Raw genomic sequence first — 14017 nt, 5'->3', positions numbered from 1 at the left:
TACTCATAATTTAGAGTTATAATAATTTTGAAGTAAAAGTTTAAAAAAAGAAAAGAAAAAGAAATCAAACTCTTTAACTCAACATTTGATTCTAAAATATTACTCCCTCCGGTTCGAAATATGGATCTTTTTAGTAAAGTTAATTTGACTTATTTTCAAACAGAGTTTTTGATCAATATTGTCTATTATATTTGAGGGTAGGTCTATTTTGGTCTCTCAAATATAACCCTGAGTATATTTAGTCCCATAAGTATGCTAAAGTGGAGCACCTTTAGTCTCACTGGCACAATATATTAAAAAACTAACGGTGTTACCCAACTCTAATTCATGAAGCAAATCTTCTGCTTCAGAAGCAAAATGTTTCCTCTCCTTTTATTGGATAACGCAAATTATCACTTTAATTTCTCATTTTTAGATAATGTCTTCTAAAATTTTGACCTTGAAAATATCTCCTCATGTGCTAGTTTTCAATGAGAAAATGATACTGTATAGCCGATGTAAAACTAATAGACGAAAAAATGTATAAAATTTGTATATATATATATATATATAAACATTTAAAAATTTCTGTTGATTTTTTCAAAAAGAAAAGTTAAAATTTAAAAAAATTAGAGTTGCCGGGATCACTTCTAAGCATATTATTAAAGCAAACGAATAACCAAGTTGTATTATCACTTTTAGTTCGTGTCAGAAATTATTTATATTTGGTTGCGAAAAAGTATTTAAAATTTGTATAATTTTTGTATATTAACATACAAAATGTATATATATATATATATATATATATATATATATACATATAAAAATATATAAATTTTATATATTTTTTTCGGCTATTATTTTTATAACGGCTATATAATATCATTTTCTCATTGAAAACTAGTACAAAGGGAGATATTTTTAAGGTCAAAATTTTAGAAGATATTATCTAAAAATGAGAAATTAAAGTGATAATTTGTGTTATCCAATAAAAGGAGAGAAAACGGTTTGCTTCAGAGCATAAGATTTGCTTTATGAATCAGAGTTGGGTAACACAGTTAATTTTTAAATGTATTGTGTCACTAATACTAAATGTACTACTCTTTAATATAATCGAGGGACTAAATGTCATCACCATTATATTTGAATCATCAAAATAGACCTATACAATATTGGTCAAAAAGTCTTTTCAAACACACCCAAACACCCTCTTAATTCTTAAACCTTAAGCAGAAAAAAAGGAAGATGTCATGAAAAGCACTCCAAAGTCCTAAAACCCTAGAAAGAGTCGAAGGGGAATACCAAATCGGTCAAGATTTAGTTGTTATTCAAACCCAATTTCTCTATTTATGGAGGGGTTGAAGGGGTTTTTTCGCAGTGCGATGTCACAGGATGGAGATAGCAACTTAAGCTCAATTTCTGCTGTTCTTGAAAAGTCAAGCTCAAAATCATCTGGGTCTCGTTCCGTTTCAGCAGCTGACCAGTCTCAGCTCTTGCTTGCTCGGCCTCCTAGGTATTTCCCCCTCAATTTCCTCTGTTTCTTGTTTGCTTATTATTATTTTTCAAATTTCTTGTGTGCCTTCAACTCGAAATATATATTATAGTTGAAATTTTTATCAATAACATCTCCTCCGTACCAATGATAATTGAGGGGTTCAGAGTAACAGAGCATGTTATTTTGGTCTCAACTGGGACGTGGATTCTTTAATTTTCTTAAGATAATTTTTTTTCTAGAAACTTCATAAAAGTACTGTTACGGAGGAGATTTTAGCTATCCTGTAACTGAATGAGTTCTAAATACGAAACATCGATTTGATTGTAAGGGGACTAGAAGCCCACTTCGTTCCAAATCACTTCGGAGAAAAATGGGTTTGCAGCTTCTTCACTATTATCATTTCTCATGATCTCTTACCAATCTGATTAATACTGTTTTAAGAAATTAAAGATTTCTTTGTGCTCTTGATAAACGAAGAAAGTAGAACTAGACTAAGGAGTTACCGTATATTCAGGAACCAAAATAGCAATTCTCTGTGCAGGGCGGCTCAAGCGCATGCGGGGCCCAAGGCCAAAGTTTAATATGGGGCCTAAGTATTTATAAGAACGTTATAATATATATTTTTATTTAAAATCTATTCTTCTAGCTTTTTGAGATGCAAAGTTATTAATAATTTTTTTATAATCGATTTTTTCTAATAATTCCTTTTCAATTGATAATATAGCCAAGCCATTTAATATTTCTTGAGACATTGTTGATTTTAGGTAAGATTTTATTAATTTTAATTTTGAAAAATTTCTTTCTGCTGAAGCAACTGTTATAGGAACTGTTAACATTATGCTATAAGCAATACAAGCATTTGGAAAAGAATCAAGTCTTTTTATTTGATTGAGTATATCGATTAAAGTATTATCTTCTACTTGTACTATTTCTCTTAACACTTTTAATTCGGAAAATAAGTCTAAACCATCAATATCAGAGTGACTGTTATGTTTTAAGGAACATTCAAGGTTAAGACAATATTTTTTCCAATTCTCGTCATCTAATGATCTCAATTTTTTACCACTAAATAGGAAACCAAAGATATTTTCATATACATCAAACTGTTCAAATCTATTTTGAAGTGAAAAAATGGCTTGATCTACTATGTATAAGAAGTAATCAACTCTAAAAGATTCTTCAAGAGACTTTGTGATTTCATTATCAACATTCTCATCAAATTGTTTCTTTCTATGTATTACACGTTTATTACGAAATTCAGGTTCTATATTCATCTCAAATGAAATTTCCTTAGCTGAAATCATAGCATTTGTAAATCCTTCTTCTCTATATTTTTTAGAAAAAGAAATTAGACCTCTTAGTTGATCTATGGCCACATCAATATGCATATCTTTTGATTGTAAATTTTTGCTAACTAAATTAACAGCAAATAATACATCATACCAAATAGTCATGCCCAATAAAAACTCAAAATTTTCAAGCTCATATGTTGCTAAACAACTTGCTTCACTTTTTGTTTTTGGATCCTTACTAACTTCTACTAATTTTATAAAAACATCTCTTATTTGTGGAGACTGAAATCTTATTGCTTTAATACTTTCAATACGACTTTCCCAACGTGTTTCTACTATTTTTAAGTAAGTCAAATCTTTATTTTATTAATATATCTAAAAGGTTTTCTTTCCTTTTATATGAAAAGTACAAAAGTACTATATATATATATATATATATATATATATATTAAAACCTATAAACCTATAAAATATATATTATTCCTAAAAAATGGGGCCCCCCAAAAATTGGGGGCCTAAGGCACTTGCCTTACCCCATACACTGTTAGAGCCGGCCCTGTCTCTGTGTAGGGTATGGGACTAAAAGAAATCTTTTTCTTCCAATTTGTGACTTGTGATTGATGTCTACTAACATGAAGAAATTGGCTAGCATCACATATTCTTTTTCACTCAAAGAAATTGTTGAACAAGGTATCTGTATTTTAAATCCCATAGATACACGATATGTGTAGAGGCAATAAAAATGTCATGTCTTTGTGTCGCATAACAATTATCAGATCCAATCTGAAATGGGCGCAAATAGAGAAAGGTATAAATTCATATTGCTATCCCCAACTAGTTTAGGATTGAGGTAGTTAATTGATATGATTGATTATATGTGTGAACCCAGAGAGATAATGGGTACCTGAACTCTATACTTCCAAGATGGGAAGTCCATATTCAAGTTTGCTATTAATATCATACACCTTATCCTTGATCATTTTTGTATTTCAGCTAACCAAACTTTGCAACTCTTTTATTTGCAATATCAAAAGGTCTGTTTCCATCTAAGTGATCTTCCCTTACTAAATCCAAGCCTCCACCATGTGACCAATGCATTAATCATGTACATGTGATCAATTTATTTAATGTCTTGTTGGAAAAGATGTAGATAGTAATGAAAATGCTGTGATTTTCATATGGAAAGTTCTGTCCATCTTTTTCTGCAGACAACTGGTATCATTGTGGACTTGCTCAAAACTCTGTGCCATTTGTTTTATTGCTGGAGTATTTGTTGGCTATACACTGAAACGTAGGGTGCGGCGATGGGCTTCCAAATTTCTCAGGAGATTGAAGGATGAATAACTTTCTGAGATGTAGAGTTTATGATTTTTCTTTTTTGGTAGGTAGGTTGTGATTCTATTATCAATTATGCATGACAAATGTCCAAGTGTGATGATACTAATTTTCTCTGTGTTGTAGAGAAATTTTGTTTGAATGTATCATGGAATATTTGATATAAGAAGAGTACATTGACTTTCTAAGATAATACAAATTACTTGAGTTCTTCATGGAAGTTCAGAAAGTTATGATGCTTTATTCGATATCTTAAAAAAAAATCCTTTTGCTTTTCCGATTGACTGCTCTGTTCTATTAGTAATTTTTTGATAAGGGTCTTCCATGTGTAATTTCTGATACGTCATTGGACTTCTCTTTTGACAGAATGAAAAAGAGAAACAAAAATTGATAGAAATGCATCAGCAGGCTTTACTAATGATTATACACAAGAACAAACTTACCTTTAGCAATCACAAATTTTATGTACAAATAACAAAAGAAACATCCTATTGCTGCTCAGAAACCTTGATACTATGAATGCCTTGTAACTTGGTGCCCGAACAAAGCAGATGTCCCTCTTTTTATTTCCTTATTATTGCTCTTGCCCCTCTTTCTGTAACTGTCTTTGGCTGTCCTAACAATTGCAACTTATTGATCTTTGCAAATGCTCTGAGAATTTGATACACCATTCTTGACATGCAGCACATGAGATGTGCATGATGGTACAATAATATGGCTCGTATGTATTTCTGGAAAATGATTACTTTAATGAAATTTATAGTCTTCTAGTGAAAGAACTCTCTTTCAGCATAGTATCTTGTTTGATACTTCGCATTTGCATTTCTCCGAATCGATGTATACATGTAAATGTATCACAAAATACTTACAAAATTAAAAGGGAAAAAACCACTTGGCTTATAAGCGAAATTTTCTAATATCAGAAGTTCTCCTTGTGGAACTCGAAACGCGTGGATGTCTTGTAAGTTAATTCTTGTGATAGCTTCTTCAACTCTTTTGCCAAGACAGGCATCCCGCAGTAGAAGACTCCTGCAAATCTTTTTGTTAGTGAATTTACTTTGATTATTTTTAATCTCCAGTTTCATTTTGCAGTTTTTCTTTTTAATTTTTACTTGTTCTTTTGTTTTTTGGCTGTGGTTCTATTTCTGTTCACTTTTCATTTTGAATATTCAATGTTAACTGGGAAGTGCCTGGTTGGATGTTCCACCTTTTAAATGCTTTAAGAAGCTAAATACTTTCTGCTATTAGTTGATTTAACTGTTTGAATACTTCATGAAGTAAAAAAGTTACTATCCATGACTTCTATAACAGCTGACCTATGCCTCTCTAAAGAAACTTAAGATACAAGTCCCCGTTGAATATTGTTGGATGCTATTAAACCGCTTGATGATGTGCTATCATTGTAGAGTTCTGTCCACTATCATCGTCTAATCAACGACCATGTTATTCTTTGGATATAGCAAATATTGCTGCATTTTTAGATTCTTCGCCATGCTTGTATATAATTTTTATATTAATTATTATTTGTCTTTACGATGTAATGCTATTCATTGGAACAAGGTTGTTTCGTTTTTGTGGGTTGTGACCATTAGCTCTAGAAGGGATCAAGCAAAATCAGGTAGGAGGCATCATTTGTTGGAACTGCCCATGCTTAATAACTTATCATTGTTGAGATTGTAGAAATTCTTTACCTACTGTCGAATAGGGATGTTTCAAAGCTATTCTCTTGAATACTTCCATCCATTTGGGCCTTGCAAAATGTGTCCTCACCTGCAATATAATTTGTTTTGGTGTCAGTACTGTTGTATTGCAATCTTACTATTTTCTGTTCTATTGTTGAAGACCTTTCATAAAGGTTTGGCAGCTATATAGTAGTAAAACCTTTTCCTTTTTGGCTGGAATTAAGTCATTGAGCTAAGCCAAACACCTTTTTATTTCCTTTTTCATTTACTTGTCAATTTGTTTTTTCTTTTACATTTCTCTTTGAGAAGCTGTGGAGAGGGTAGTGATGGATCATACCCTCGTGCCAGACAGGATGTCAACGCCATGTTTTGCGTGATTAAGTGCCTGGATCATGGTGATGAGAGTTGATCTGGCATCACCCTCTTCATAAACACTCGTTAGATAATTGTGCATCTCTATCAGACCCTGTTCCATTACCAGAATACAGGAGATAACTGAGTCAATTAACAAAAATAGACCAACATAGAATTCCAATTAGGAGGAGCGAAGAGGGGTGGGCAGTTTAAGGACATCTATCAAGAAGTATGTGTCTACTACTTTGTGATCCATCTCTGAAACTTCATTCATCACTCCTTTGAACCACTCAAAGGATCCAGGTTCTCTGGTAACCCAGTAAAAATGTGCACTTCTTATTCTTTGTGATTTCTTTTTTACACTTGATGTTGTGCTTGAAGAGACAAAACTTGTCCAGCTATCATCTGATGCGCTAGTCTCAGTATTCAAATCCTGAAACAGCATCATGAAAGAAAGATATTTAGTTGGAGCCTAGATTTCAACATTATTGCTTTGAATTTAATGATGAAGTAAGATTTACTACGTTTTCATGTGGTCTTGTATTGTTCAATAGATCCTTTAGGATACTTATAAAAGGTGTAGCTCCAATACCAAGTCCTACAAGAAGCAAGGCATCATAATTTTGATAGTCTTGTGCTGGGGCACCATAGGGTCCATCGACTAGCATTCGAGGTAAGCTGCGTAATACATAGAATTTTTAGACCTTAGAAGGGAAATCTTGATGTAGGTTTGACAGGTCAGAAGTACAGGTAAAGTTACCCTCTTTGATCAACATTTTCATGTTCTTCAAACTTTGCTCGACCAACTACACATGCTGAACTTCTATCCTCTGTGAATACCCTCTTAAGTTCTTTTGTCCAGTCACCTACAATTCGGATGTGAACACTGAGATAGTTGTCTCCTGGTGCGGATGTTATAGAAAATGGATGCCTGGAGAAAAGTTGAGATGTACGTTTAATGCCTGTTGGTGGAACAAAGTCAGCTTGAATGTGAAACAACCATACCTACCATTCAAATGAGGATATTGTTGGGCACTGCAGGAATATGTACTGGCCGCTCTTGTATTTGAAGCCTTCTGGTTTTGACATGATCAAGCTTAAGAGATCTCCTGGAAGTACAGAAACCTGTAAGGTCCGAAAATCAATTCTTCATTTGTTTCCTCCTATTTTTGTTCTTGATCTTCCTCTCTCTATATTTTTAGGTGGTTTTACAGTTAACTTTTGGGGCTAGTTGCTTGTATTTTCCCAAGAATACAAGAGTAGTTAATGAATTTCATCTATTTACCCATATGTATCAGTATCTTGCTTTTAGTTCGCTAGAGTTGAAGGCCTCATTAGTAACTTACCTTCAAGATCTTAACTGCATAGTCTTCTGAACGCCATATTCTCAAACTCCTCTCTGCAATGTAGAGGATTAAGGGAATGGAGATATACATCCATGTCTGCAATAGTTATCAGCGACACATTGTTGGCATATAATCAATGGAAAAATGTAAATAAATTTAATGTTCGATTTGTACTAATTCTATTCATAATCCGTACCGTTTTCTGATACCATTTGTGGACAAAGAACAGGAATGTTCCATGTAGTATTAGCAATACGTAGACCAATGCCAGAAGGTGGTGAGAATACCAAAATGCGTTGAAGCCTGTTAATCGGTTCAGGGGGGGTGGTAGCTTCAGTATGCTCCTCCTGAAGCGTCGTGTTGCCAGTGTGAAGGCTATAGTCATCAACGTTACCATAGAAATACCAGTTATGCCTTCAACACCAATCAAAAGGCTTCTGTAAGTTGGCTTTAACTTGTCAAAATCAGAAGCTACGAGTGCAAATTTTTCTGGCGATGAGTTAACCAGATGGGGAAAATCACACGCTAAATGGTTGGCTGCATGAAGTATTATGCCAACAGCTATGGCATGTGCAATAATCTGCTAAGTTGATGACACAGTTAAGAAGAATATGATACTACTGACAAATTCAGAAGAAACTCAGGTATGCTGTGTTTACCTTGTGAAAATTGATGTTGTCATCAAATGGAATAAGTATCCTGGCTCTTGTTGACCGTAACCTAGTTAATATGTTTCGACAAACTGGTAAAAGGATTAGTGCCATGTTAAACTTGAGAGTCTCGGCAGCTCCTTTAGCTGTTGCCAAGCAGTAACCCATAACTTGAAATGCTGCCATTTGCCTATACTGCAAGAATTTCCAAGTGAATAGTGCAGTCATCACCGACAACCATAGCAGCAGAATCCAGCCCCTCTGCCAGTTATCTAAGACAAGGCATTTGAGGGCACAACTTGCTTTCTTTACTATGATGTTGGTCTTGCTGATTCCTAGGTTCTGACTCCATTCAAGGGTTGTTGTGCTTAAAGGTCTGCTGTAGCTCATGTAGTTGTCCCTTTGTAGAAGAAGTGTTTCCAACTGCCATAACTGAATGAAAAGGCACATAAAGAGATCTTTATCACTTGCAGTTCTAAACCAAACAAGTGTTGGTACATGAATCAGATAGACACATTTGTGTTGTGCTGATGCTTAATTATATGTTGTAATGCCTAGATAAAATGATGACTTGATAGTTCATAGTGGAAGTATTCTGATGTTGTTTGAGCTTGAAGCTGCATTATACTTGGGCTGTTTCGTAGTGATATGTTCAAGCAATGATTAGAGAAGAAAAGGAGAAAGTGTTAATTCCTTTCTGTTCTTTCTTTGGTATGAAGTTGGGAGAAACTTAAGAAGATAATTTTCTCTTATTTGGAGGCAAATCCAAGGGGATGCTTGGATTTCCTATGATTTAGAGCTAGAAGCTTCGAGATGAGGTCTCTGTTTCGTTATTATTGGTAGTAAATACAGTTGTCTTTGTCTCAAACTATATATAGTTGAAAGTATTTGGAATGTACATACACAGGACCCGCCCTCCTTGTCCCAAATAAATATGAAGAAATTGTGTTTGCAGTAGCACTTTGCAAAATGACTTAAAATCCTAAATATGCCTGTGCTTAAATACTCTGGGGAAATAAGGAGGGCAAATTAGTAGATACTAGGTACGAACATTTTTTTATCTCTTGTTATATACCTCAATGTAACCGAGACCTTCTGGGTCTAATTCCTCCATTATTAAAGAAGCATACTCTGCTGCACATTCCTTCAATCTGGAGAGCTTATTTACTGAAGCACTCAGCATTATCAGCTGGTGAAGGAACAAGAAGAAACAGATTAGTGAATAGTGATAATTCAAAATGTAAGAATTTGTACATGTTCAATTAGTTTAGTCCGACATGTTGCAGCGAGTTACTTATCATCTTGAGTTTTTGACTTTAACTTACTATATATAATTACTGATAATAACTTGATTGAGGAATTCTTTTCGTTACCCTTATCTATGGATGAAATTTGCGAAATTGGTTTACAAATACTACTCTCTTCGATGCACTTTAATTGATTTTTTTTGTTGTTTTCACACATATTAAATAATACACCTTTTAGTATTAATTAACAACGAAATTAACCATATTAATCTTAATTTGTTCATTAAAAATATAACAAATATTCCTAGACTCTTTACTCCAAGGGCAATTTTGAAAACAACAACAAAAAACCTAGTGTAATCTTACATAGTGGAGATTTGGGAGGGTAGTGTGTATGTAGATTTTATCTCTATCTTGTTGAGATAGAGATTGTTTCTACGAGACAACTTTGAAAATAAAAAAACAAGTTAATTCGTTTTTTATATAGAAAAAAAATCAAATATTGTAAGCATTACAAAAGGGCCAAAAAAAAAAATAATAAAGTGGGACCGGAGGGAATATTATGCAGTAAACCCAGAAATAGGATTTGTATTTTCCCAATAATTTAAGATGGCCCTATTCCTGATGGAAATTACACAAGTAATATATGGTCGACCAAAACGTAACCACTCTTTTTGTTTTTTCTTTTAGTAGTACACCCTTTTTTGTTTTGATTGAGAAAGTTCAACCAATGATAATCTTACCTCTTGAACTTCTTCTCTCGTGATTCTCCCATCTCCATTGCTATCAGCCCTACAAGGAAAGCACGATATTTACATCGTCATTAATGAAAGGTTGAGAGTTTAAACAGTGAATTATTAGACAACAATAAATGTTTACACGGAGAAGTGTCTACACTAAGAGTAAGAGTGAACTAATTATTGACGTGGAAATTGGGATTGTCAACTTTTTGAAATTGACCAACATAACCGTAGATAAAAGAGATTTTTACTCAATCAGGTCTTATAATATTAAATTACTTTAATTTTATTTTTAATTATTGGCGTATTCTCCAATATCACATGTAGTTTGCCTTGTGCTATTGAGGTTCTTGTTTTGCATTTTATTTGTTTTATGTTCTCTTTTCCCCCAACACACCCTAGGTCCTTCAAGGCATTTATCAGTAGAATCTGATTCAGTGTACCTTCTAGGCGTATAATTAATATTTTCTGCTTTACCTGTTACCTCGTAGAATATAATTTGGGAAAAATGGGATTATTGACGTAGTAGATTGTCAGAATCAGATTATATATATTACGTACAGGCGAGAATTTGATGTACGTGAGAAGAAGTGAATGTACATAATTTATTTACTTCACAGAAGAGGACGATAAAGCTTTCGTGTGGCAAGCCGAATGCACGCTTACAAACAAAGTAAAAACTGGGGAATTGAAGAGGAAGACAGCGGAAACCGAAAAGTATAGAAGATGAGAATTGAGAGAGACACACATGTCAAAGAAAATCTGAAGTCGAGCGTCAAAGCTTTGGTCCGAAATTTGCAACCAAAATTCGTGAAGCTCTGCTTTATTTATTTTTGCCGTCTTTTGTCTCCGTCGTCGTCGCTCCAATGCATTAAAAATCCCCACTGCAAACTCTTTTGAATCCTCCATTCCTGCACATAAATATATATATATATATATATATATATATATATATATATATATATATTTTTAGAGTTACTTCTAATTACATACTCTTATAATTACAGTTGAAGATATTACTATGTACGACCCTATGTTAAAGTTATTTTTAAATATAAATTTGTTATTTTTTAAAAATAAATTAAAAATGAAAGAGGGAAGTGTCCACTGTAAGCATTGTGAATCCGGCAGTGGCATTTTGTGATTTGCATGAAAGGGCAAATCTCTCCATATATTTTAAATTCATCGGGCAAGTAGTTAGGAAGAAAAAATAAATTGAATGTACCAATGCATTCACCGAAATCTTCTCTAGAGAGCAAACCATCCTTGGCCAAAGCATCGAAGCGCGTCTCAACTTTTCCCCAAAGCTCATTAATGTCAGATTCTCTCGTGCTCTTGCTTATAAATCTCAACCCTCCAAGCGCGCATCCAGCACTCGGTTTATTCCTCTCCACCTGCAATTTCGATTTCATCTCCTCTCGTGCCGCCGATAAATTCGTCGTCATCAGCTGGTTGCCATGAAACTGATGGTGATCATCCCTTCCCGGTGATCTCAGCCACTGGAATTTCCGGCAAATTCTAGAAGCGATGGCAGATGCATACGTGCTGTTCGATGGAATTCCGCTGGGAGAATGTTCTTCTTCCCCAGCAGCAACATTGGTATTGTGCGGTGGAGTTGGTGTTACGCTACACAAAACAATGGAATTATCATCAAGTTCTAGCCTGACCTCAACTATGTCTTTGTCGTTGTTTCTCTGTAAATCGTTGAGGAAAATCGGCAACATTGCGCCACCAACATGCTCCGACGTTTCCGCCGTAGAATCCTCTGGCATGTCAAAGTTCCGGTTGTAACTGGATCGCTTTGAGCTGGTAGGAGATGACCTTAAAAATGACATCAGCTGCATTCTCGCTTCCGGTAAATAGTAGTAAGTAAAGATTTTTTTAGCTTTAGCTCCCTGCGTTCTTTTCAGTGCTTTATCTGCTAATTAAGTGCATATATTCAGTAGTCTCAAAAAATTACTAAGTTGTGGGTGGGTTTTGGGGGGGGGGGGGGGGGGGAATTTGACATTACCATAGGGATTAGATTAAACTCTTCGTTCTGAAATGACGTGCTTGAAACAAACACATCTCAACCGATCTCTCTAACATGAATTCCACGCTTCCTGGTTTTGCTCTTTCATACACATTCGTGCCATATATATAGAGAGAGAGAATTAGAAAGAGTAGGTGGGATTTGTTTGAAAAGTTCTTTGAAGAATAGCAGCAGCCGGGTGATCACATAACAACATAGTAACTGGTAAACTATTGTGTTATATATGCTTAATACAATGGCCTCGCCAGGCAACCACGTGTCGACATATTGGTTTCATTTACAAAAATGGTAAATGAAGACTTTGTATATTTTAGGATTTTTGTTTTGTGTTTTACACTTTCACACAAGTTATGTAAGTTTTTCTTTTTTCTTTTTTCTTTTTTCTTTTTTCTTGTTTCACAAATTAACGGGCCAAAATTTGCAATCAAAAAGTGTAAGATTTGTGTCCACTGTCCACTAGTTTGTAAAACAAAAAAACCACACAACTTGCGAGACCCAAAATAAAGTTTCTGGTATCCATCTTTGTGACTTGTCAAATGAAACTAATGATAGAATTCTTCTTACGTTATAAATATATACAACTGAAAATTTATAATAGTATTCTAGGTTTTAATTCATCGACCTTTTATATTGTAAATTTTGATTCGATCTCTCTGTTAAATTAACCTTCGAATATATATATATATATATATATATATATATATATATATATATATATATATATATATATATATATGGAATAAAATTTTCATATATAATTGGTATTGTGGTTAAGCCAAATGACAAGCTATTAAAAAGCCACTTGGCATTCTTAAAGTAAGTTTAGGGGGGAGATTTTCAAATAAGAAAATAGAACTTATATGGAATCCCATTTAATGAAAATCTTAATTTTTTTTAAAATTTAGTTTTGACTCTTATATGGCAATCTTCAATTCAATCTTGTAATGAATCTTTAATTGTTTCATATCCGGCTAAGTAGTTTCTTTTGTCCCGACAAATATGAAAAAAAGAAAAGTAGAAATTTATTAAGATAATTAAAAGACGCATCAATTTCCTACAAAGATGCAGTTGCCATATAGAATACTATAATTATGGCAAAAAAAAAGAGAAGACAAATCCGTCGAAACAGTCATGGATATTAAAAGTTATAGGAATTACTTTAACAAAAAGGAAGACGAAATGAATAAAGCTATATAAACTGTTAAAAAAAGAAAAGAGTAAATTGCTCTTCCACACAGTAAATAGCAAAAATTTAAAATAAAATTAAAACTCAATATTCTATATTGAAAATAAAGGAGAACATAAATTTATGCTTGAAATAACGACATATGCGTTAAGCTATATGTTCAAGATTTACGTATATAATAATAATAATAATAATAATAGTTTATATTCTTCTCTCTATTTATTCTGTTAAACAAAATCAAACAAAAACTTATCCAAGCTTTTGAATTGAAAACAAAAAAGAACTCCAAAGACGAAAAAATACTTTGAGATTTTGATAAAGTATAAAGTATGAGCATATGCACACTTACTTTTTTTTTGTTTATTATTAAATTAAATACTAGATGAAATAATTATATCAAATTTTATAGTAAGGGAAATAATATAGAAAGAGGGGGTGGAGATAGTGTGAGAAAATTTATACTTTGAGTAATGTAAAAAATAAAATAAGGATAATAAATAAATAATACTCAAAAATATTATTGATAAGTTTAAACATTAATCTAAGCTATAGAATAAAAGAACACAAGAATAAAAGTAGATAAAAAAATTTATTACAAGAAAAACAAAAACAAAAGTCATTGTTATAATGAGAATAGCGGAAGATATCAACAATTCTAAATTATGGGTAACTTAATAAT

General features: G+C 33.1%; 1 protein-coding gene across 4 annotated transcripts; it reads right to left on the bottom strand.

Annotated features, from left to right (window-relative positions):
- Nucleotides 1–4488: 4488 nt before the first annotated feature.
- Nucleotides 4489–12580, bottom strand: LOC104111058 (respiratory burst oxidase homolog protein E-like). Of its 4 annotated transcripts, XR_001972207.3 has the most exons (16): nt 12132–12578; nt 11346–12038; nt 10869–11031; nt 10124–10172; nt 9209–9322; nt 8143–8565; nt 7680–8063; nt 7484–7579; nt 7147–7262; nt 6898–7068; nt 6662–6815; nt 6382–6570; nt 6121–6249; nt 5793–5871; nt 4971–5130; nt 4489–4832 (listed from the first exon to the last, which is right to left on the bottom strand). XR_001972207.3 is itself a non-coding variant. In XM_018775901.3 (15 exons), the coding sequence occupies exons 2-15, from the start codon at nt 11962–11964 to the stop codon at nt 5021–5023; spliced, it is 2796 nt and encodes a 931-aa protein (XP_018631417.1). In that variant the 5' UTR covers nt 11965–12041; nt 12132–12578; the 3' UTR covers nt 4489–5020. The 4 variants fall into 4 exon arrangements, 3 of the variants coding, with proteins under 3 accessions (XP_018631417.1, XP_009618954.1, XP_033515834.1); XM_018775901.3 differs by having other exon boundaries at nt 4489–5130; nt 11346–12041; XM_009620659.4 differs by having other exon boundaries at nt 4489–5130.
- Nucleotides 12581–14017: the final 1437 nt, after the last annotated feature.

The sequence above is a fragment of the Nicotiana tomentosiformis genome, chromosome 5 (assembly GCF_000390325.3).
Source record: "Nicotiana tomentosiformis chromosome 5, ASM39032v3, whole genome shotgun sequence".
Taxonomy (NCBI): domain Eukaryota; kingdom Viridiplantae; phylum Streptophyta; class Magnoliopsida; order Solanales; family Solanaceae; genus Nicotiana; species Nicotiana tomentosiformis.
This window is presented reverse-complemented; position numbering and strand designations above follow the sequence as displayed.